We start from the raw sequence: 26291 nt of genomic DNA on the forward strand, positions 1-26291 counted from the left end.
TCATTCATTCACTCAGAGAGTTAATATTTTCTAAGTGCCTAGTCTGTTTAGCTATTGCCTTATGTGCCAAAATACAACAGTAAACAAAATTTCTACCCTCATGGAACTTACATTCTACTACAGGGAGAAAGAGTATAAACATAATAAATAGTGTAATTTTAAAGAAGCATGGGAAAAATGAGTTAAAGGGGATAGGTAGTGCTAGGAGTGGTTGTAATTTTAAGTAGGGTGGTTGAGTTGGGGTAACCCCATTTAGAAAGTGACCTTTGAGGAAATACTTGAAGGAAGGGAGGAGGTGACACTGTGGGTATGGGAGGAACAGCATTCCAGAGGCAACAGCAAGTGCAAAGACCTTAGGAGGAAATCCTGCCTTGCATGCTTGAGGAACAGCAAAGAGGCTAGTATGGCTGGAGTAGTGGAGTAGAATAAGAAGAGAGACCTGAGTGAACACACTCAGCCTCCTCGCCATGTGATGGCCTGTGCTACCTCAGTACTCTGCAGAGTCCCCACATGCAAGAAGGTCTCATCAAATGTCCCCTTGACCTTGGAATTCCAATACTCCAGAACTGTAGGAATTAAAATTACCCAGTCTCAGGTATTCTGTTATAGGCTTAGTCCCGAAAATGGACTAAGACAGAGAAAGAAGAGCTGTGAGGGTGAGGGTCAGGAAGCCAGGTTCTCTAGGACTTGTATTATAAACACATGGTTTTAATCTGAGGCGAGGATGGGGCAGTTATGAGCAAAGGAGTGATATGGACTGGTTTACATTGTAACAGAACCACTCTGGCTTCTGTGTTGACTCAGAGTAGACTGTAGGCCAGGGAAGTGAGTTAGGCTGGAAAGTATTACTGAGATTCACTACCCTTGAAGAGATTTCTGTTCAGAGTACACAAAATTAAAATTTTACATGGCTCTTTGTGCTTGTGACTGGTAAAGTCTTTGAGATACCTGAGTAAATGAAACATTAGCCACATGAACTGTTTGATAATTAAAATTAAGCATGAAATAGGAAATTCTCAACACTGGAGTTTCCAAGAGTAGTGTGATTGCCTAGAAAACTCACAGGCACAGAAAAGTAAAAATAAACATCAAAATAATTTTTAAAGGCTGATAGCATTAGTAAACAGCAACTGCTAATACGCATTACCTGCAGAAGAAACTAAGAATACAAATAAGATGAATCTCTTAGGGACAATTTCATTAGCAATAAAGATGAACAGAGAATAGCAATGCTTTACAATATGGTATATGAATTTAATTACCAGTAAATAATATTTATATGGAGTTTACAAAACATGCTTACACATTATTTCATGTCATCTGAATTATAAGCTTATGTATCTTGCAAATGACTAAGACTGGGCTTCTCACTTCTGGTTCCAGATCCTATGATGGCTGTAATAGTCAGTTCTCACGCTGCTATGAAGGAATAACTGAGCCTGGATAATTTATAAAGGAAAGAGTTTTAATTGACTCATAGTTCTGCATGGATGAGAAGGCCTCAGGAAACTTACAATCATGGCAGAAGAGGAAGTAAACACATCCTTTTTTCACATGGCTGCAGGAAGAAGAATGAGTGCCCAGCGAAGAAGGAAGCCCCTTATAAAACCATCAGATCTTCTAAGAACTCACTATCACAAGGACAGGATGGGAAAAACCGGCCCTGTGATTCAACTATCTCCACCTGGTCCCTCCCAGGACACGTGGGGATTATGGGAACAATTCAAGATGACATTTGGGTGGGGACACAGCCAAACCATATCAATGGCTCACACCATTTGCCTACCTGCAGAGCTTAAAACACACTTGGTCTATAACATCTCTACGTACCAATTAAAAATGAAACACTAAAAGAAAGTCAATTTGCCTCATGAGAATTTTCCACAATTTCAGTTAAGGGACTTGCTGTGTTGTATTAAGCATGTGTTATGGTCAAAATGAAATTAGAGATCCACTAAAAAATGCTTTATAATGCTTATGTAGGTGTGACAAAGATTTGTGTAAGTGTTTTCTTGATTACAAGAGCCATCTCCCGTATCAAAGTAACACTCTTGAGCATTCTGAAGCATGTATGGTTTATTTACAGTGATACAAAAGGTTTGAAAAGGATGCTTTACCAAAAGTTTTGTTAATGAAATAGGAATGCAAATAAAGAGGTACATTCACTGGATTGCAATTGGCAACCAAAAGTAACCTTTTTCTAACGTAAACCTTGTATGTTTGTTGCTTCGCTGCATCTCATTTCTTTTGGTAGGTTGTTGTTATTATTCTGTTAGGAGAAAAAAACTTAATTTTGCTTGATTTTCTTTGATCTAGGAGTCATTTAAAGATGTAATGCCACCTTCCTTGCCAAATTTGATTCTGTCTTCCTCACTTATTTTGGTCAACAGAACTTCATCTTTCCAGTTCTTCTAGCCAAAAATCATCCTTGACTCCCCACTTAGGACTTATGCACTAGCTGTTTCCTCTGGCAGCTCTTTCCTTATAACAAATCAGTATAATTCCTCTGAACTGAGGCGATCTAAAAAAAATGAGCAACTTATACTTGCAAAGTTACTTTATGTATTTTATTTGATTGTCATCATAGTTAGGAGACTCCACTCTTTTCATTAAAGTTTAAAAGAACGCCTGAAATCAACCCTTAATACCGTAAACACGGTATCAGTATCAAAGTGTTCCTCTGCTATAGGTAAGCAGCACTCCTCAATAAAAGATCAAGGTGCCTTCTGGTGCATGGGACATCACCATTTCAACAAGAGAAAACTTCAGAGGCTTCATCATTAGGAATCTTTCATTTAAAAAGTGTTCCTCCCACTATACAAGTGAAACCAGCTTTAATACAGAGAAATCAAAACAAAGAAAAATACAGAAAAGCGGGGAACAATTTTTTTTAAAATTTTCCATTTTTTCGACTTAGCAAAATGATACAATAAAGGAACATGGGATCCTTTATTATTGTTACCATAGTTTTTAATATTATTTTCATAAAGCTAACCATGTTTATTTAGCCATTTTCTTAGCTTTTGCCATCATGGTTCTTTGAAAATTTTCTTTGTAATTGCTGCAATGATTTTGGAGATCACAGATGCATGCTACTTGCTCAAGTCTATTCTTGGAAGTCGTATTACCAAATTAAAGGTTCTCAACATTTCTCGGGGTACTGCAATTTTTACATTGCATATGATAATTGTTATTACTGAGATCTACATTCCTTTCATCAATTCACAAATACACAATCACAGACATCTTGAGATCATACGTCCAGCCGCGTTCATTTCACAAAATCAGAAGTTAAGCCTAAAGATCTGAACCGAGAAGCCGGACCTCCGGTCTACTTCTCCCTCCTGGATCCACCCCGACTTATTAAGCAGTTAGGCCGACCCTTCCATACTCATTCAAGGCAGTGCAGAGCTTTTGCTCCCCTGCCCAGAGGCATCTACACTGGTCCCAGCCTCTCGTCCAACTCCCGTAGGACGCCAAGCAATACGGAGTTCGAGAAGCTCAGAAATCTTCTGAGCCCCACCAGTCCACACTAGGTTGCAAGCCCGCAGCACCTACGCCACAGGGTCAAACCGGAAACCAGAAAAGGTGAAGGCACCGGACGCCCGTCGCCCCGGCCCGGCCACCAGCGACACTATCCTTCACTGGCGCGCAATGCCGGCCTTTCAGCCCCGACTCATCGAGCGAGGATGCCGCGCTGAGAGGCTTCTTAGGCTCAGGCCCTGCAAAGTCCAGGAGCCGGCTGTAGGTGTCCTTGGCGAATGCCAGACCGCGCGCACCGTCCCAGCAAGTCCCGGGCGAGTGTGGGACAGGCAGCAAATCAGTGCCCCCCTGGCCAGGCAGAACGAATCGAACGTGGAAGTAGGGAGCAGGCGGAGGCCGGCGCGGAGCTGTAGCTAAGCAAGCCGGGTCTGGCTTTGGGCCCTGGGCCTTCCAGCCGCGGACTCTGCGCCTGCGCCCGCCTGGCCGCCGCCCGCTCTCCCGGCGCGGCAGCTGTCTGGGCTGCTGCGCGCCGCCTAGGTGTCTGGACGATCCATGGGCAAGAGCAAGGGGCCACGATGACAGATTACGGCGAGGAGCAGCGCAACGAGCTGGAGGCTTTGGAGTCCATCTACCCTGACTCCTTCACAGGTGACTTCCGCGGCCGCAAGCCTGCAGCCGCCCCGAGGTGGAGTAGGAAAGGCAGGAGTCGCCGCAGCTCTGGGCCTCATAGGCTGGGGTGGAGAAGGGGACCTTGAGGCCGCGCGGCCACCTTGCCCTCCACTCTTCTCAAGTTCTTCAGTCACTTACCAGCAACCCAGTGACTTTTTCTCCTCCTCTGCTTGTTCCCGGAAATCTAAAAGTCCGGGTGATGCTGGAGGGTGTCAGGCCTGAAAATTGAGTCGGGATTACTTTGGTTTCTGTGTAACCTACAGCAACCTGAGATTTATAATACATTAAAAGGTACTCCAAGTGAGATTCGTTTTTCCTCAGCCGCAAGGATGTTAGTTTTCACATTTTCACCTTTATTAAGGTAGAAACTTTCTCATACGATGCTGTTTTAGTTTATAGGATTCAGGGTGCTGTTTTCAGTTACTCAAATCGGTTTTGAGAGTAGCATAGTCCCTGAAGTCTGTCGGGTTTCTTTTCTAATGAAAAAAAAAAAAAAATCTGGCATTCAGCAGAATGTCTAATGGATAATGTGGCCCAAATTTCCGTTCTGCTATAAATTCATAGGTCGTTAGATTGGAAGGGAGATTAGACATCATCTATCCTGGGGCTCCTGCTACAAGCCAAGGTCATGGGGGTTCAGGAAGGCTAAGTGGCTTGCTCTGGACTGTCCGCCAGCGAGTTAGCGGCAGGGCTGGTACTAAGAGTTACGTCCGGAACGCTTGCCTGTTCTTTCACCTTCCAGACATATGGGACTTGGGACTCAGCTCCAGCTGAGATTGAGAGAGCAGAAGATTACTTGATAGGTTGGGCTAATGTAAAATATAATGAGAAGTTTATTAGGTATAATTTAGAGGACGAGATTTCTCTATTAAGCCATGCTTCGGATAATTATAAAAATGCTACATTACTATATCAATATGTGTCCTCTGAGATTTGAGAAGCGGTCAAATAAAGCCAATATGAGTGAATAGAACCTAGGTGTGTGCATTTACATTCCCCATCCTTTCCTTTGAGTGTTGCCTATCGTTGATAGTCAGAATTTATAGTGTAGGGTATATTACTTTAACTTATAAACTCCAACCCCTCTCCCTTTCATTGTTTAGCTTAGTTTTCTTGGCTCCACCTTTTGACCACTGCTTGCAATGGTAGCAAATTTTGTTCTGCTTTGCCAACAGGCAGATGTCTCTCAGCTATCCCTGTATAGCTCCAGTCCTGTTCATGTTCTCTCTCACCAGCAGTACATCTGTGCTGTGAGGATGTTAAGGGGATGAGTGAAGAGGGGTTTGAGAGTGTCATTAACTGGGTGAGTGTGTATGGAGTCTGGCTCCCTTCTCTATCCTTGCTTAAATGTCTATGTCTAAAATAGAATATAGGGTCAGTTGTTGGATATATTCTTAATCATGTTTGGTCATTTCCAGTACTTTGGAAACATACTAGGTATGAACACTGTAGGCAGAGTCAAGAAAGCAGGATGTGCCATTCTTTTCATTTCTTTGGACATAAGCTATCCCTTGCTAAATCCTATGCATATAAGCATTTATAAAACTGATATCTTTTTTTGTTTTTAACCCTGAAATAATCTTGTGGTTATTTCAAATTATACTAGGCCCTGACAGCTCTGGTATAGTTCACTATGTGAAATTCTTATCAGATGCCCAAGTGCTTGAGGATTCTGAGCCAGGGTAATAAAAGACAATTTATGAATCTTTTGATGCATTCAGGTATTCTGCACTATCAGATGAGCCATCTGTCTCTAACTCCTGTCAACATTTCTACAAGCTTTGCAATAAATAAATTAAAATGAGATGTCTTTATTTATAGTTCTTAGGGAACTTTGCCTTCCTAGTGATCACGTTCTTTATGAAACCTCTTGGGGAAAAGGCAGAGGACTTTGAAATAAAATGTTTCCATGTTTGATCTTTTAAAATCTTGGAGATTTGCAAGATTTTCTGTTTTATAGCCTTCTTTTGTATTTATGATTCCATACTTTTGTATTCTCATGCCAGGTTTAAGAAAGAGATCTTGCTTGTGTCAGTTGGCCAAGGAACACTAAATGGGAGTTTTGTAACTTCATTTTGAATCACATATAATTATTGAATTTGGTTAATGCTCAATACTATTAATGAAGGAAATAGATATACTTTTTTTTTTAATGGATGACTGAGTGCTTGACAAAGAAGCATTTGTTAAGTACACGTGACCTCATGTGGATGCTGAAGAGGCACAGTCCAGCCCATAGACCTAGGCACATAGATTTAGCCTAACCTCAGAATTAATTGCTTTGACTATTTGCAAAGAACTTTGGTCCAGTGTTGCATTTGTTGTGATTATAACAAATCATAATACAATTTCTTCTTTTTGCCTATTCTGTAGCTTGATTGCACATTGATCCAACCCTCCTAACAACTAGTCTTCCAAAATATAAATGGACTCTCCTGATACCACATTCTCCTTCAGTAGTGCTTCACTTGACAAGGTCCTGCTAAGGTAGTAGAATTTGGTTATTTCAATTTATGTATTGAAATCTCTGGCTGTGGGGAGTTTTATTGAAACAAATTTGTTGGCATCAGGTTAACCAAAAGCCAAGTTTCCTTAATTCTGTTTGCCTTACAAAGAGGAGTACATAATCCTGTATTTCTTTGTCAGTACCTCTAAGCAGCAGCCATTCACATTTGACAGTTATAATTGTATCTTGAGATAGGTAAGAAGTCATCTTGTAAAAGCAGTTTGTTCTAAGTCATACTTTTTGAAAGGTCAGACACTCCCTAACAACCAGAGGTACTTATTTTAATATGGGCTCTCTCGTATTTTGTGGAAACTAAAGGTAATTTGTGTATCTCTTAATGTACCTTTTAGCTGCTACCTCTGTTATCCCTTTTTTTGTCAAATCTTTAATTCTGTCAGTTTCACCACCATCTGTCCCCTAACATCTCTCCTGTCCTTCCTCTGTGGCCAACAACTAACTAACTTTCTTTCTTTCTTTCTTTCTTTCTTTCTCTCTCTCTTTCCTTCCTTCCTTCCTTTTCTTTCTTTTTTTTCTTTCTCTCTCCTTCCTTCCTTCCTTCCGCCTCCCCTCCCCTCCCCTTCCCTTTTTTGAGACAAGGTCTCACTCTGTCACCCAGGCTGGAGTGCAGTGCCCCAATCAGCTCACTGGAGACATGGACCTCTTTACTCAAGTGATCTTCCCACCTCAGCCTCCAGAGTAGCTGGGATTACAGGCTCGCAGTACCATGCCTGGCTAATTTTTTCATTTTTTATAACAGCAGAGGTCTTGCTTTGTTGCCCAGGCTGGTCTCGAACTCTTGGCCTCAAGCGAGTCTCCTGCCTCCAACTCCCAAAGTGCTAGGATTATAGGCGTGAGCCACTGCATCTGGCCCAGCTTTACTCTTTTTCTCAATTTTTTTTTTTTTTTTTTTTTTTTTTTTTGAGAGAGAGTCTCCCTTTGTCGCCCAGGCTAGAGTGCAGTGGCACCATCTTGGGTCACTGCAACCGCCATCTCCCAGGTTCAAGCAATTCTCCTGCCTCACCTTCCCAAGTAGTTGGGATTACAGGTGTGTGCCACCATGCCTGGCCAATTTTTGTATTTTTAGTAGAGACTGGGGTTTCGCTATGTTCCTAGGCTGGTCTTGAACTCCTGGCCTCAAGTGATCCACCCACTTCAGCCTCCCAAAGTGCTAGGATTATAAGCCTGAGTCACCATGCCCGGCCCTCAAAAGTATTTTGAATTACTTACAGTGGTGGAAGTCTGGCATCCTTAGTGAAGACTAATCTTTCTTCTACTTACCTTAACTCACAGTAATACATGGTAATGGGATTAGTCCTTTATCGGAACTTAGGAATTATCTGTTTTCGTGAATCCAATTAAGTAACTTTCCCATCCCTATTTTAGTTACTGCCCAACTTTGAAATATCCCTTTTTCTGTTTTTAAAAAATACTTATTTTAATAGGATTAAGTTCAGCTGTGACAGAAAACTCCCAATAACATTGGTTTTTAAAAAGGTAAAAACGTATTTTGCTCTTGCACATATAAGAGAGTTGTGGCAGCTCTATTTCAAGAATTCCTCAGGGACACATCTTCTAATGTAGCTCTCTGTCATCCCTAAGATGTAGTCTTACACTCATGGCCAAGATGGTAACATTCCCTTTCCAGGAAGTAGGATGAATAAAGGAAGGAAGAAAAACAGAGAAGTAAGAGATGGCAGTTTCTTAAGGAAATTTCCTGGAAACTGTCAGAGGGCATATCTACTTCCATCTTTTTAGTGGGAACTTAGTCATTTGGTGAGAGCTAGCTGGAAATGAAACTAGGAAATGTAGTCTTTATTCTGGGTAGTCAGTATGCTCAGTTAAAAATGGCATAACTTAAATAAGGGGAGAGTGGATATTGGGGGACTCTTAGCAGTACTTCCCAAAATCTTTTCTTTGCTGTACTTTCTTCATGTTTTTTTCTCTATAGTGGCAGCTTTATGTAGTGTCCTTGGACAAATCACTTAGCCTCTCCAAGCCTTAGTTTCTGTATCTGTTTAAAGAGAAATAATGTAAGTGAAAATACCTTATAACTTATAATTGTAAAACAAACATATGATACTCTTTACTAGAAATACCATCTTAGTTGTTGATTTTTCCACTAATATGGCTTCATAATTTCTTGTCTCTTTCAACTAATGATTTTGATTTCCACTTTTTTTTAGCTGTGCATGGGCGTTGCCACACCTTGAAAATGCCATCTCTAACATTTTGGCCTCTGAAAATTACTCCTTCCCATAACCTTTGTACCCTGTAGTTCTTTTGTTCCCATGCTTTTATTGAACATGTGTCTCATGATTTCTCATGGATTGATAGTTCATCAGTTTCTTTCTGGTCCATTTTGCCTCCGTGTTCTAGCTGACTCCACAGGTCTGGCAGTTCACTAGTATTCTTGCTAACATTCCCATATGTTTTGGTTTCCTCATTTACCAAATAGTTACTATATGCATTGCATTTTTTTAGGATCTCAGCTTGGGGAAACAGACATCAGATAAATTTAGGGAGAGGGGACGGTCTGAGTTGTTTCGGAAAATTTAGGAGTAATGACAAGTTAACAAGTAAATGAGACTAGGGAAAGGGTATTCCAGCCTGGGACCCACATATACAGAAGCAGGACTCTAAGGGATCAGAATGTGTTCAAAGGACAAGTGATTTGGGTACTGCTAGAACATGAAGTGAGAAGTGAGAGTCATGGAAAATGAGACTTGACCAGTAAGCAGGGACCACATCACAGAGGGCCTTGTCAGGGACTTAGATGTGATCTGACAGGGCAATAGTTCATTGCCCGTTTTATTCCCACACAGAAATACAGTGCATATTGTAGACACTGCCACATCAGACTCAGATTCTAATAGGTAGGGTGGCTTCACAAATAAAATAGACTTCAAGTCATGCATATTTTTTAGTGTGGTGTTTGTGATTCTTCCCCTTTCTCACAACTTATTCCAACATACTGTATATGGATAGGGAACTGCTGCTGTAAGCAGGTAACAATGTGATAAAATCTGCTTGCTAGGAAACTGACAAGAGACAGTGGGCAGGATGGGGTAGAATGAGGAGAATCATTCTTCATCTGCTCCTGAAACTCACTTCCCTTGATTTTCATAACACTGTTATCTCTTGAGTTTGTTATTACTTCCTCTTACTTTGTTTTCCAAATTGAGAATTCCTTAAAAAGCTTACATTGGCTTTTATTTCTCTGTGTTACATTTCTGATGATCTCATTTAGTCTAATGGCTTTAGCTATCACCTCTGTTTAGATGATCCCAAATTGAATTAAAGCCCAGCTCTCTTTGCCACCATTCGCCCATTTCTGATTGCACGTTGAACACTTCTAACTGAAAGTCCTAAAGTGTCCTTAAAATATATCATGTCTGATTTTTATTATTACTCATTTTTGTTAGTGGCATCACATTCTCAGCCTGCAGCCTGCCAACTTAAAATACCATTATCACCATTTCCTGCTATTCCCATTGCTGCCGACCTAGTTCAGGACCTCATTACCTTTGCCTGGATTATTGCAATAGTGACCTAGTTTCATACTGCCTGTAGTCATCTCCCTCCTTTCATTTTATGTGCTGTTGTTAGATTTGTCTTCCTATGTTTTGAGAACAATTCTGATCATATTATTGCTAAAAAAAAAGATTGTGCACAACTAAACTTTCAACTGTATTTTCACCTAGTTTTCTTCACTCACATATAAGTTCAGCAAATAGGATAATTTCTTATTCCCTATATATATCTTTAGCTTTCCCACCATTATGCCCTTGCTTCCATCGTGCCTCAAGTGCGTTTCCCTTCTCCATCTCTGCTTGCCAATATGCCACCCATGATTGACAGCCGAGGTCAAATGACTTTCTTGGAATTTCTCAGCTGGAAATATGTTTTCTTTCTAAATGATGCTCTATATAGTTTATTCTGTTTGTTCAGTTACTACCTGATAACCTTGGACAAATTATTTAAAGGCTCTGTATCTCAGTTTCCACATCTGTAAAATTGGGGTGATAGTATATTTAATTATTTTTAAGACATACTTTACACTTAACATCTCTGAAATATGAACTTTTCTTATAATCAGTTACATGTCGGTTTAGTTGGCAGCTTATTTTTCTTTCTTAGTGGTACATAAAGCATATCTCATACTTGATGGCATTGAAAATTTAGTGAATTACAGTTATAGTATAAATCATGGTCTTGTGCCAGAAGTACAGGATTTTCGTGTAAATGCATAGCATAGCACAAGCACAAAGTGATGCTCAATAAATGTTACCTGTTGTAATTGAGTATTGGTTACCCCTGACCTATAGCCTCAGGGAGTCCTAGAAAGTGGTAATAAGTTGGAATGTCATTGGGCTGATTCCTTATTTCTATAGTTGCAGTCTTTAGATTTCATCACTTGTAAATGTTAAAGTTGGTCATGAAAGGAAATAAGAATGAAATACATCAACTATATTTTACATATATTTGCAAAATATAGACAAGCCGAACCATATTATGGCTCTATTATAATAACCTTTTGGTGGGCTGAAACTGTTTTCAGCATGGGCCGGACTACCCAAAACTTATTAAAATATGAATCTACGGAGTCTTTTATCTAACACTTTGCTAGTAATCACAGGTGTTCATCATTTCTTAAAGTACCTTAAATTCAATTAAAATGAAGACATTTATCTTGAAAATAATTGGTTTTTGGGGTTTTCTTTTTTTTTTTTTTTTTTTTATTGAGACAGAGTCCTGCCCTGTCGTCCAGGCTGGAGTGCAGTGGCGCAATCTTGGCTCACTGCAACCTCTGCCTCCCAGGTTCAAGCGATTCTTGTGCCTCAGCCTCTGGAGTAGCTGGGATTACAGGCACGCGCCACCACGCCTGGCTATTTTTTGTGTTTTTAGTAGTGATGAGGTTTCACCATGTTCCCAGGCTGGTCTCAAACTCCTGGCTTCAAGTGATCCGCCCGCCTCGGCCTCCCAAAGTGCTGGGACTACAGGCATGAGCCACTGTGCCCAGCCAGAAAATACTGTTGATAATATATATTTATGATGGCTTTAGAAAGTTCCCAGGTAGGAAAAGTTGAATAGTTTCCATGATTACTTCTTCAGTAATCCATTGCTCTTTCATTCTGAAAAAGTCTGCAAAGCTGCTGCCAACCTTGACAAGTACCAGTGCTTCCTGGACAGGGAGGGAGGCATAGGCTTTTCTCATAGGCTTAGCAGCCATCCCTGGTGGCTTGAAGTTTCCTTGTTTACTTTTCAAATGGTTCTGAGTACAAGTTTTCTTCATTACTGTTTTTCCTCATTTCATTCTATTCATTTAGTTCTTGTTTTATTGGAGCAATATTAATTGAGTTTCTAGATACTGCCAGATACTGATCTAGGAGCTCTCATAGAGTTGTTATAGCGTTCTTGTTGAGGAATAGATAATAAACAGAGATTAGTATTAGATAGACATAGGCTATAAAATGACATACAAAGCTTTGTTATTTATATAAATGTTGATTTACGTGTCTTGTCTTGCTTAGTAAATTACATGCAATCTGATGTTTACATTCATAGCTAATTCATTTTGTAATTCTATGAAAGATGGTAGAGGCTTAGTAAGCATATGTGAAAGAAAGTTTGGTTTTAAAGATGATGTGGTAGAGAATGACAGCAAGAATTAATAAATTAATTGTTGTTAATAAACTTTAACAAATTGGTATTTACTGTTTGTCATGGAGATTCTGAGTTATGTCTCACGATATATAAGTATAAAAATCAATGAAACATGAGTATCAGTGGGTAGTTTCAGGTGAGAAACATGAAACTCTTTGCCATTATTTTTGGGATTTTTTAAGAATGTAATTTTCCATGTATAGGTGGAGATTTTAAAATAAAAGGTAAACTACCTCATTATTTCAGTCGACTTGGTAAAACTCCAGGAGGATTATCTACCATAGTTACTTCTTTCCAGATTAAGGACAACCCTCCATTTAAATAGAAAGTTGATGGTAATTTTATCATTTCAGTGTTCTGTTCAGTCTGTATTTGTGGAAATGGAAATATAGCCTAGGGACCAGTTTCCAGGACTGGGTACTGATAATTTGCTAATAAGGAAAAGCATCTGCCTTAGAAAGCATTTCAGTAACTTCTGTGTGTATTTTCTTGCAGTATTATCAGAAAATCCACCCAGCTTCACCATTACTGTGACGTCTGAGGCTGGAGAAAATGATGAAAGTAAGTCTCATAAAAAATACTTATGGTTTTTCTAAGTTTCTCAGGAATTTCACTCATTCTGTAGGCATTATGCTGGATATTGCCGTGTGGAGGTGCTAAGGGGCTGTTACGAATCTACTATGAATGTTGTATATTTCTAGTCAGAATTTACTGTGTGAACATGACTTCTAGGGAAATAGAGAGGAAATTAATGAAATACAGTCTGGCACAGTAAGTTTAGTTTTTAAAAGTGAAATAGTAATATTAATAATGCAGCAGATAAAAAAAGGTAGGAGACTTTTGTTCAAAGCAATACTTTGCGTGCAAACATATTTCAGTGGTTGTGTCGTTCCTTTGAGTGACTATTATTTTTTCATGGCTGTTTTTCTCTTTGAACATTTAGATTGTTCACTGGACATTTGCTGTTATAAATGGGGCTGGATATACGTCTGTCTGCATGTTTCTGTCTCTGTCTTTTGAAATAACATAACTATAAAAACCAATAAATTAAAATTAAATAAATTAAATTTGGAGGTTTGGGGGAATGGTATCTGAAGTTTATTTCTATTTTTAGTCACATTAGTTGATATGGTAATTTGATAAAAAGGTTATGTAAATTGGAACTAACAACCCTACACATTTTTTTGCCCCTTTGAAGCTAGTAAACCTAAATTCTGCCAGGAGCAGTCATTAATAGCCAACTTTTATGGTATTACTTGATAACTCCAAACCTGTCTAGTATACTTGAAAATGAGGTTTGCATTCACACATTATTGAAATCTGAATTAAAAGGATATTGAATACATTTATTTACTATCAAATTGATAACCAATATACTTTTGCAGATTGGTATCTAAAAATTTTTCTATAATGCTTTAAAGCATGAAATAAATACTATACTGACTGTTCTTCAAACCATTTAAAATTTTCCTTTGTAAATAAGCCAGTAGCATGATTTGGGCTTCATATGATGCCATTATGGGTTCCAAAATGGTGTGGTGATGCTCACTGGTAAATAATCCAAATAAAATTTTCTTTAAGATTACGCTGAAATGAAAAATATAAAAATTTCTTGTGAGAGCTCCCATATTCTGAATAATAGCTTTATTAGGAGCTAGTAATAGCTGTATGAAATAGGTGTACTGAGTGCATTATCCACCATACTTTCAAAATTATTTCTTTGAAACTAAATCCTGCATTGTACTTTTTTTTCCCCAAAAAACTCCTTTTTAGTGAACAAACTAGTAGAAAAGTGGGCAAAGGGCATTAATGTACAATTTCTAAAGGTAGTATTAAAAGAACAATCTCACAGGTAATTAAAAATGCAAGCTAAAATATATCCAGCAAATTATTAGTATTGGAAGACAGCATTATGCTGTTTGGAATATGAATCGAAACACATATTCAGGAGAACTATTGGAATCATGAAGCAGGAGACTTTGAAAATGTTCATATTCTTTGATACAATGACTACTGTATTTATGGGTATCTATTCTAAGCACAGTATCATAATACAAAATAATACATACAAGGATGTTTATAATGTCATTGTTTCTATCTTAACTAGTAAACAGTGACATAAAGTGGAAATATGATTGTATTGAATAAAGACTTGGAAGTATTCTCATGTTATTTTTGAGATTTTATATTTATATATGAATATGTACATTTTAAGCAAAATTTTATCCATCTATACATACAATTTTGTCTAAAATGTAAATATATGCAGATAAAAATAATGTAGTTTTATGACATATTTTTAAGATACTTAAAATATACCAAAATGGAAATAGCGATCTCTTCCTGATAATGGGATTATTTGTGATCTTATTTTTCCATTATTTTATCCCTAAATTTTCTCTACTGAATGTCTTTTACTTATAGTAGAATCAGTTTATTTTTTTAAAAAAACTTAGTTATTTAAATGGTTAAATGCATTTTAATATACCTGCATGGTGAAAATCAATTTGCAACTATTTACACTAAATGTTAAAGAATATTCTCAGGATATAATGCACATGAAACAAATCCAGTATAAAGCTCTATTCATAGAAAAGAGGAAGAAACTAATTTGCCACAATGATAAACTTTATTTTTTAAATTTACTTTTTAATTTTTTTGGTGAGAACATTTAATATCTAATCTCTTGGCAATTTTCAAGTATACAGTGCATTATTGTTAGCTGTAGTAATAATGCACTACAATAGATCTGAAGTTATTCATCCTGTCTTAAACCTTTTATCCTATAACTGATATCTCCCCATCCCTGATATCAGTTATAAAATATCTTCTTTCATGTATGATTTTATATATTTTTATCTTCTCCCTTTTTTCTAGTCTAGCTGTTTTGTTAAACCTTTCCTATTGTTTTTCTAATGTATTTCATTTATTTCTGCTCTGATCTTTATTATTTTCTTCCTTGTGCTGATTTTATGCCCAGTTTTTTCTTTTTCTAGTTCCTTGAGGGGCATGTTAAATTGTTTCTTCAGATCTTTATTTTTATTTGATTGTAGGCATTTATTGCTATTAACTTTCCTCAGAACAGCTTTTGCTTCAACCTGTAAGTTTTGGTATGATGTGTTTCCATTTTCTTTTTTTTTTTTTTAATTTTTAAAATTTTAAATATTTTTTAGAGACAAGGGTCTCACTCTGTTGCCCAGGCTAGAGTCCCATGGTGCTATCTTAGCTCACTGCAGCCTCTAACTCCTGGGCTCAAGCAGTTCTCCCACCTCAGCCTCCCAAATAGCAAGGACTACAGGCACATGCTGCCACTCCCAGCTCAATTTTTTAATTTTTTGTAGAGACGGGGGTCTCACTCTGTTGCCCAGGCTGGTCTTGAACTTCTGACTTCAAATGATCCTTCTGCCTTGGCTGTCCAAAGTGCTGAGATTACAGGCATAAACCCCAGCGCCTGGCCATGTTCCATTTTCCTTTGTCTCAAGATATTTCTAAAGTTCCCTTTAAGTTTCTTCTTTAATGCATTGATTGTTTAAAGTCTGGGAGGTAGTAGGAACGGTGAGATGCTGGCCAAAGGGTACAAAGGTTCAGTTATACAAGATGAATAAGTTTGGGGATCTGATGTACAACATAGTGACTATAATTATAGATAATACTGTATTGTATACTTGAAATTTACTGAAAGAGGTGATCTTAAGTGTTCTCACCACATACACACACAAATCATAATGATGTGAGGTGATGTTAATTAGCTTGGTTCTGATAATCATTTCACAATATATATGTGTATCAAAACATCACATTGTACACCTTAAATATATACAATTTTTATTTGTCAAGTATACCTCAAGAAAGCTGGGGAAGAAATAAAATGGAAAAAAAAAATCTTGTTTCACCAATAAAACTAAAAATGTGTTAATAAAAGAAGAAAGGAAAATGCCAGAAGATACTGTTTCTTACTGACCTCTAACACTTAATCTTTTGTAATTTTTGGTTCATAAAATTCCTTGTTAATATAACATGAAAAATAAAATATCAAACCTGCAAATTTTAAAGTGCTTTTTTTCCCCGTCCATGAAGAGCAGCATAAATTTGTATTGCTTCATCAAAATCAGTAGATTTTAATAATATAAAATGTGAGTTACACAAAAGATGGCACTCTGGGAAAAAGGTCATTGTGAGTAATAAAAAGTCTTAATAGAAAATGTTTAGCACTACTACTTAGTTGCAGACTGCCTGGTGGAATTGAGAACTCAATTGCCTGTGCTGCAGAGAGGCACCTTGCACTGACACGCCCATAAGAGTTTTACTTCCGTACAAGTGTGAGATCTGTAAATTGACACAGACTAAAAGAGTGAGTGACAATATATAGATGAATTAGGTTAAAAGTTTCCCATATAACCTTTTATACTCTCGAGGTCAAAACGGTGCCACCCAGCCACTATATTAGCCCTGCTGACATTGTGTGGATTCAAATATAGATTCGAGGGCTACAGCCAGATCTTCTGCAAGTAGGAACTGGCTCTGGTAGAGGCTGAAAATGAGCATACGGTAGTACTTTTTAAAAATGTGTTGTATTCAGTGCCTTTTGTTTATCTTAAGAAAGATTTTTAAAAAGTGACGTTTATCCACCCTCTTTCTCAGACATGCAGTCTGGTAAAATACCAATAAGTGGTAAATGTGCTTCACGTGTTAAGTGTGATTTTTGGTATTCCCATGATTTGTTTCACTTGTCTCTTTGTGGTATGTGTTGTTTACATTAGTGATTATCCATCTGGTCTCTTAATAACCTTTTCTTTGTAGGAAAATCTATTGTGCTACTTTTTACTGATTCAGCAAAGATTATCTACCTCTTTACTTTTAAGGTATTCACATCAAACTCTTATCTTGTGCCTTAGCTGTCCAGACTACCCTCAAGTTTACATACAGTGAAAAATACCCAGATGAAGCTCCCCTTTATGAAATATTCTCCCAGGAAAATCTAGAAGATAATGATGTCTCAGACATTTTAAAATTACTAGCATTACAGGTAAGGAAATAATAATTTTATGTTTTGTAGCAGCATTTATTGGCCTTAAATATTACATATTAATTTCAAGAGTTAGAAAATGCTATTGTGTAAATAGATCATTGACCAAGCGGAATTCATGTTACATAATCACAGAGCATCTTTATTTTTGTTTCCTACTGTCCCTTTAAAATTTGAGTAATAGAATTTGTCCCAGTGCCCCTGCATGAAATTCAGTCAGCCCCATGGCTTTTTCCCTCATGTCATTAGTGATAAAAAGTCCAACGGGTACTTTAAGTTGTAAACAGTGTTTTGATTTGGTTTTTAGAATGCCTATTCCCATATGTAGCTACAATTTTCAACTTTTTAAAAAAATTAAAACTTCTTCCCTCTCTGACTTTTACATGCTAGTTGCCTGCAGTCTGGGAAAAAGACTGGTGATTGATTTTTTTTCTTCCATCTCTCATCCTCCTGAAGCTTACAGACAACAATAATGGCTTATGACCCCTCTATGAGGGGAGGCTTGTGTGGAAATAAAAATGGATATTTAAAAAAGTTTTTACTGGATTAATTTTACTGGGGGATAGCCTACCCGTAATCTGGGCTTGGCAGGTATTTAAAATATACTCATGCTCGGGTAGAGAGTTTTCACGGGGTTCTTCAGAGTAGAGAGTAGGGAGGGGGTAAAATTCTTACTCCATCATCTTAAAGTCAGAAGTCCTACCTTTATTTGTTTACTCTAAGAAGAATTGACAGAAAACATATCTCCACCTTAGATGTGACTTACATATTCCAAAGACCAGTGGTCACCATAATGTTGATGTTATAAAAATATCTGGAGCTGTTGGCTGGGTGCGGTGGCTCACGCCTGTAATCCCAGCACTTTGGGAGGCCGAGGCGGGCGGATCACGAGGTCAGGAGATCGAAACCACAGTGAAACCCCGTCTCTACTAAAAATACAAAAAATTAGCCAGGCGTGGTGGCGGACGCCTGTAGTCCCAGCTACTCGGAGAGGTTGAGGCAGGAGAATGGCGTGAACCTGGGAGGCGGAGCTTGCAGTGAGCTGAGATTGCGCCACTGCACTCCAGCCTGGGCGATAGAGCGAGACTCTGTCTCAAAAAAAAAAAAAAAAAAAAAATATCTGGAGCTGTTGTACAATGAGGAGTGAAAGAAGATATATCAGATAGGAATTTTTGCTGATGTTGGGCCCTATTCACCTTGTTACCTTGCATGAAGTTATGCTAATTCTAACATCTTTTTTTTATATATTTTTATTTTTTTTTTGAGACAGAGTCTTGCTGTCACTCAGGCTGGAGGGCAGTGACATGCTCATGGCTCATGCAGCCTTGAACTCCTGGGCTCAAGTGATCTTCTGCCTCAGCCTCCCAAAGTGCTGGGATTACAGGCATGAACTACCTTGCCCAGCTCTTCAACATCTTTTAAAACATTGCAGAGAACCTGGGATGGTTATGCTATATTCAGTCAGTCATACCTTAATGTAAATTATTCAGTCTAAGTGAATTTTTCCATGTTTTTAGTATTTTATTTGTACTCAAACTGTCTCTTTTCAAAAAGGCTGTTTTGATTTATTTGACACCTGCCTGAGCCTCAGGTGTGTTCAGGGAGTATTTCTCCTTTGTTTTCCAAAAAATAATTGTTACAATTTTCTGGTATCAAAATAATAAATTCATATTACAGAAACTCAGAAGATACAAAAAATCATGAAGAAGAAGAAAATAAAGATGATTTTTAATTGTACCAACCATGTATAATTAATTGTCTATTAACATTTTGGTGTGATCTAGTGTGATACTTTTTTTCCTTATGGTTATATACATAGTCCCCCTCTCCCACCCAAGTCAGATCATTTTACGCATAATGTTTTATAACATCCTCTTTTTCACATAATATCTGTGAGCATCTTTTCATTTCAGTTAAACATATATGAGTCATTATGTTTGGTAATCGTATAGAATTTCATTGTATGTATATGTAATTACTCATCTTTTTGTAAAACAATTTACAATTGTCTTTGTTGCCTGATATATAATTAACAAATAATTAAGAATTAGTATATAATTCTTTCAGCATTCTTATATATCACTACTTGTAAGTCCTTAGAGCAGGTTCTGTTTTGTACTCCTAGTGCCTGGCACATAATAGACACTCAAATGTTTGTTGAATAAATGAAAAGAATGAATTGCTGATGAGTATGGTGGTTCAGTGTTTCCTGAAAGTACTATTGCTGAGTTAAAGGGAATGCATACTTAATAATTTCATACATATTGCTAATTTGGCCTTCAAAATGGTTGTGCCAATTTATGATCTCACCGTAGTCATTGTGGTATCTGTTTTCTCACATTTGCTAATACCAGATATTTACACTTGGACATAAAATGATGACAAGGTGAAAATGGAATGTAATTATAATTTGCATTTTAAAAATACTAGTGATGTGGAACTAGTATGACTTCCGAGTTATCCAGTTTCCATGTGAATGATTATTTTTTTGCTTTTCTATCGGAATACTTAACTTTTCTAAAAGATAACCTACTTTTATTGGATATGAAAGTTTTGTTATTGAAATGTGTCAGGCATTAGGTTGAGTGAACAAGAAAGACACCATCCCGGGTCTCACAGATTTTTTTCTCTGGTGAGCAGTGTGGATTAGCAAATTGGAAATCATTATTCTGTATGAAAAATGCCATGATGGAATCTTATGAAATATAAGATTATATGGGTTGACATAGACAAAGTTCTGGAGAAGCTTCCAGGAGTAGCTGAGAGCTGTAGGAAGAGTTGGCCAGGAAATAGAGTAGAAGAATTTCAGGATAGAGGAACAAACTTGTTAAAGGATATTGAGGTGAGAGAGAGCAAGTGATTGATTATTTCTCCTAGAACTTCTAGTCATACAAAATTTATTGAACTTAGGATTTGAAGTTGGTGGTGATAAGTGGTGTAACTAAGAGGCTACTTTCTTCTTTGAAGGGTCTGCTAAACATTCATAAAATATGTATTGGGTCCTGATTGGTTTGCAAAGCTATGAAGGGGTCTTAAGCAAGAGACTGACTAGATCAGTTTGTGGTGCTTCAGTTTATAAATTGATTAGTTCTCTCTGTGACTCTCTGTCTCTCTCTTTGTGTGTGTGTGTGTTTATGTATGTATGTATTGAGTGGTCAGGGGAGGTTGATGTTAGGTTTTGAGATTGTAGCTTTTAAGGAGACCAGTTAGGAGTTTCTTGTATTCCAAGCTGAAAATGTTGGAACTCCGGGCTAGGCTTATAACAGTGTTGATGGACAGACTTAAATGACCTTTAAGAATAGATAAGTAGCAGTGATGGAGCTTATGATGAGATGGTGATGTTCAGGCTGGGTGGGTGGTGGTGTGATTTGCGGAGATTGATAATCCAGGATAGGTTTTGAGAAGATGATGATGGTTTTGTGTTGAGATGACTGTGGGACATCAAGTCACTGCCCCAAAATAGTCAGTTTTAATATGGGTTTGTCACTCAGGAGAGAGGTTTGTTTAGTCATAGATTTAGGATAGTTAGCATAGAAACACCACAGAGAAGCCCTAGTGAATTGGATTGTAGGAGCTAGCTTGAAGCCTAGTACTCATAGAGGGCCCAGGAGATGCAATACCTACTCAGATGCTGCTGAGGCCAGCCCTGTCAAAGAAATGCCTAGTAATTTCTGCTTCTAGCACTGAGATTCTGGCTAGTATATTTTGAAATTATTTTTGTCTTCTTTATTGGAACCCTATCTTGTTATTTTTTTTTGCCTTCAAATGACCAACTTCCTAATAGCCTTTTGAGTTATATCTTTTTCATGAGTTCGAGATGCTTTTATATTTGGTTTTAAACCATTTCAAATCTAAAGAAAAAAAGGTTGATATAGATAAACTACAGTATTTCTTACATTCTTTATTATTATATTATTTTAGAAATCACTCTGGCCTCAAAATGCAGTTCATTGTCATGGCTCTTAAAATAGTCAGAAAGAACTAAAATACTGAAAACATTTTGGAGAAAGGATGTTACTAGTTACTATAGGAATCAGTTTTCTGAATTTTACCTGTATGATTATTAAACAGAATTTGCTGAAACACAGTATCTGTTTCAGATTGGATATGGCACAGTTACACGAATTTTTAAATAAGATATTATTATTTATATATATGCTCACTTAAATGATCTTTTATTGAACTGTATGAATATAGAATATAACCAAATTAGTAATTATTATAAATGTATGGACTTTTATTTTTCTGAGAGTTTATTCCTCATCACCTTTTTGTGTTACATAGGCTGAAGAAAATCTTGGTATGGTGATGATTTTTACTCTAGTGACAGCTGTGCAAGAAAAATTAAATGAAATAGTAGATCAGATAAAAACTAGAAGAGAAGAAGAAAAGAAACAAAAAGAAAAAGAAGCAGAAGAAGCTGAAAAGGTATATTTAAAAGCCTTGTTTTCTTTTATTATTTCTTAAATCAGTTTTCAGTTGCTTGGTTGGGTTTTTTTATCAATAGCAGTATTTTTTTTGGAAATCACAAAAATAAATAAAAGTAAATTTTAGTAAAGTTTGACTAAATTTGTAGAAGTCCCTGATTTGGTTGGCGGCATAGCATGACTAATGAATGATAATCAGTAAAAAGTTAGTAAAACTCATGCAGATAAGACTAAGAAGTATAAAGATTTCACCTATGATATAGAGCCAGGGGTGTCCAATTTTTTGGCTTCCCTGAGCCACATTGGAAGAAGAAGAATAGTCTTGGGCCATACATAAAATACACTAACAATAGCTGATGAGCTAAAAAAAAATTGCAGAAAAAAACCATGTTTTAAGACAGTTTGCGAATTTGTGTTGGGCCACATTCAAAGCTGTCCTGGGCTGCATATAGCTCTCAGGCTATGGGTTGGACAAGCTTGGTATAGAGTTTAGAATTATAAATCCCCTATACTACAGTGAATTAAATAGTTACTAAATGTAAAGAAAACCTCATATTTTGAAATGAAGTGATAAGGCAATGATTTAGTATTAGAAATTGATGTGTATTCAAAACATCAGTATTGACAGTGTATTAGTTCGTTTTCATGCTGTTGATAAAGACATACCCAAAACTGGGAACAAAAAGGGGTTTAATTGGACTTACAGTTCCACATGGCTGGGGAGGCCTCAGAATCATGGTGGGAGGTGAAAGGCACTTCTTACATGGCAGTGGCAAGAGAAAAATTAGGAAGAAGCAAAGGCAGAAACCCGTGATAAAGCCATCAGATCTCATGAGATTTATTCACTATCATGAGAATAGCACAGGAAAGACAGGCCCCCATGGTTCAGTTACCTCCCCTGGGTCCCTCCTACAACACATGGGAATTCTGGGAGATACAATTCAAGTTGAGATTTGGGTGGGGACACAGCCAAACCATATCAGACAGCAACAACTTTCTTCTTAACAGTGAATAGCTATGGTGGTAAATACAGTGAATACATTGCATATTATCTTTGTTTTTTGTAATAAGAATAAAAAATGGACTACTACAAAGTATGTTGCCAAAACCAATGAGAGTAGCCAGTGCAGGCAGAAATCAGTTTAAATATTTCAAAAATTCAAACATTAATTTTTCTGTTTTTCTTATAAGGGGTTATATTGATTTGTTTAAAAGATACTGTCAGGATTTATTTGTTAAACTGCTGTTTCATTAATCTGGTGACTTTTTTTTTTTTCTAAGCAATTATTCCATGGTACTCCAGTTACAATTGAGAATTTCTTAAATTGGAAAGCCAAGTTTGATGCAGAACTCTTGGAAATTAAAAAGAAAAGGATGAAAGAAGAAGAACAAGCAGGAAAAAATAAATTAAGTGGTATGATTCCCCTGCCATTCCTGTTCTTCCTAAACCCTCCTGTATCATTTTTTATATAGCAAGAGGAAAATTTGGTCAGATTTCTGTAAGAAAATAATATACATAGGCATCTAGGACTAAAAGAGAAAACATATCTACCAGATGATATTTCTCCACTCATAATTGGTAATTAATTTTTATGGCTTATCTTTGATATAAATATTATAATTGCTAGATCCTGTGATAGAAGGACATTCAGGATCATGTCTTAGAAGTAGTAGAGTCAAACCCATTTGTTCTTCTAGTACCCCAAGGCAGACTGGGTTTTCACTTGTTCCATTTTAATGCAGATACATTTCATATGCCACTTAGCTACTGAATAGATTCAGAAATTTATTGAAATTCACAGAAAAAGAGGTTTTCAAACTTGCTTTCTAAGTGTTGTAGTGAAAATGGAGAAAAATTATGCCATTTGAATTAAACATACTTTTTTTTTTTTTTTAGGGAAACAACTATTTGAAACAGATCATAATCTTGACACATCTGATATCCAGTTCTTGGAGGATGGTAAGATAATATTAGAATTCCACATGTAGGACAGGCACAGTAGCTCAAACCTGTAATCCCAACATTTTGGAAAGCCAAGGCAGGAGGATTGCTTGAGCCCAGGAGTTTGAGACCAGACTAGGCAACATAGTGAGACCCTGACTCTATTTAAAAAAAAAAAGAAAAAGAATTCCACATGTATATACTGTAGTCTCTTTAATTTTGAACGATGAAAATCAAACTGAACTTTATTTATTGTACATTTTTCCTCCCAAGGCTGTTAAAAAATACATTTTGGAGAATAAATTTTAGTGGTTGACTAATTTATACATTTGAAATGAATGTTGTAATTCTATAGCAACATATATTTTAAATTTTTTGATAACTTAAGCAATATCAAAGATAGAAATAGACAATGATGCTCACACTAGCCTCTCACATCTAGTAAACCAGGTTATTATGACTCAGGTGACCTGTTTTCTTCAAATTTCTAGTATCATAAATTTGTGAAAACTATTCTATGGTCTGTCATGGAGCTTGTAAAAACCTCATGTTTAACTCCTAGCATCCCCTCTCACCAGACTTTCATATGACTCTTGCTGTATTTGGAACATCTAGTCCCTTGTGCTTTTCTTCTACCACCTATCCTCTTCTCTTCCATCTATCCATCGTCGATTCATTCAGAAATATTTATTGCACTGTCCTGGCCACTGAGGATACAGAAGAGTACAGTATGGGCCAGTTCTCTCCCCTTGGGAGCTTATGGCCTACATGTGTTTTCTTAAACTGGGCTCCATGCTCAGTCACACCTTTGATAGCTACTGAATTAGCTAGAGTTCTGAATTACTCTAGAGTTCTGTACTTCATTAACCTTTTGTTGTGTCTGTCTTGCCAGTTGGGAATCCTTTAGCTTCTGGCCTTTCGGCCTTGTTCTGGATTACCTGCTGAAGAAGGTTAAGAAGCAGTATTGATATAGCTTACTGCTAAATGCTTTCTAATCTAAGCTAGGCCTTTACTGATAGGCAACATTTTAAAGTTTTTGATACCTTTTCCTTTTCTGATTTAAATGTTTTATCATTTTCACCTGGATTTTTGTGGTAGCTTCTTATTTCCCTAAACCTCTTCCTTCTCCTAGTGCCGTTACCTATTCTATAGTCACTCCCTACGAGATGGTATTTCTAAAACCCATATTTAATCATAAAATTTCTCTCCTTAAAATCCTTTGATGGTTTCCACTGCTTATAGGGAGAGAATGACCTACACAATCTTTCTCAATCTGGCCCTCATCTACGTTACTTTCAGCTATTTTTTCTCAGGAATTTCATCATCCAGTTAGAATTATTCAAGGTCTTATATTTTCTCTCTGCCTTTGTGTGTACTTCTACCAAAAATTGCTTCATCCTGGCTCCTTTTCTTCTTGGTGGACTCAAATTTATCATGAAGATATTTCAGACTTCCTTTGCTCCATGATGCCTTTGCTATGTCTCCTAGACAGAGCCAGTTATTCTTTGGCCAGGACTTAATTGTATTATCTACTTCAGACACACTGAAGAGTGAAGATGTTTAATGCAGAGCCTGGGTACTGTTTCCTATAGGCTTTAGACATTGTAACTGAAGGCATACCATTGGTTAAAGGGGAACTGGGTGAGAATGAAGATCAAATCAAATCAATTAATTAACAAGTATGGCTAAGCTTTAACGATGTGCTTATCTACCACTACTGGAAGAGATAACTCCTCATACAGGTCCCATGATCAGTGATAATCAATTTTCTATAACCAGGAGAACATATTATCCTTGTCTTCAACATGTAACATGCTACATTATAAATTCTAGTAAGCTTTTTTTAATAACTGGATTTTTAGACTATGAACTGGAAACATGAAGTTGCTCTTAAAATTTTGGAGACTCTACTGACCAATACAAATCACTGTTGATAATTGTAGTTTGGGATTTCATCACTCCTGCCTCACATGCAGATTTAGAGATTTCTGTTTGGTAATGCCAATGAGTTTTATCTTTTATTTCTGAGTATAAGACTAAAAGTGATTTTTTTTTTTTTTTTTTGCCTTTTGCAGCTGGAAACAACGTGGAGGTAGATGAGTCTTTGTTCCAAGAAATGGATGACTTGGAGCTGGAGGATGATGAAGATGATCCAGACTATAATCCTGCTGACCCAGAGAGTGACTCAGCTGACTAATGGACTGTCCCCATCTGCAGAGAGGCTTGACTGCCACAGCATCTGTGGCTATGCTCAGAGGGTTTTGATTTTCCTTTCTTTTTTTCTAAGAAAAAATTATTTTCAGGAGAATATTCTTCTGATAGCTTTCATCATTGAACTTAATAAACTGACCTTAAAATTTCAAATATAAAATGTTCAAGGCTTCTTACTGGTGAGCACAAGGTTACATATTTAAAATCACCTAGTATTTGAGAGAGATCCTGCCTGTAACACCAAGACTTGAAGGTAGGCTGCTGCTGTGCACATGAGCGAGTTTATACACAGGAAATTGGAGTAACTTGGAATTTCTATGCTGGAGACTTTGGCTACTTCTGGATTTCAAGCGTTACATGAAG

General features: G+C 37.1%; 1 protein-coding gene across 3 annotated transcripts; it reads left to right on the forward strand.

The window, feature by feature from the left end:
• Window positions 1–1237: 1237 nt before the first annotated feature.
• On the forward strand, window positions 1238–26088 carry RWDD1 (RWD domain containing 1). Of its 3 annotated transcripts, none has more exons than XM_055262155.2 (8): window positions 3885–4131; window positions 6526–6639; window positions 12818–12883; window positions 17218–17348; window positions 21633–21776; window positions 23057–23189; window positions 23673–23735; window positions 25793–26088. In XM_055262155.2, the coding sequence occupies exons 5-8, from the start codon at window positions 21651–21653 to the stop codon at window positions 25912–25914; spliced, it is 444 nt and encodes a 147-aa protein (XP_055118130.1). In that variant the 5' UTR covers window positions 3885–4131; window positions 6526–6639; window positions 12818–12883; window positions 17218–17348; window positions 21633–21650; the 3' UTR covers window positions 25915–26088. The 3 variants fall into 3 exon arrangements, with proteins under 3 accessions (XP_055118107.1, XP_055118130.1, XP_063476634.1); XM_063620564.1 differs by lacking the exon at window positions 3885–4131 and adding an exon at window positions 5324–5455; XM_055262132.2 differs by lacking the exon at window positions 6526–6639 and having other exon boundaries at window positions 1238–4131.
• The last annotated feature ends 203 nt before the right edge of the window (window positions 26089–26291 follow it).

The sequence above is a fragment of the Symphalangus syndactylus genome, chromosome 2 (assembly GCF_028878055.3).
Source record: "Symphalangus syndactylus isolate Jambi chromosome 2, NHGRI_mSymSyn1-v2.1_pri, whole genome shotgun sequence".
Lineage (NCBI taxonomy): Eukaryota > Metazoa > Chordata > Mammalia > Primates > Hylobatidae > Symphalangus > Symphalangus syndactylus.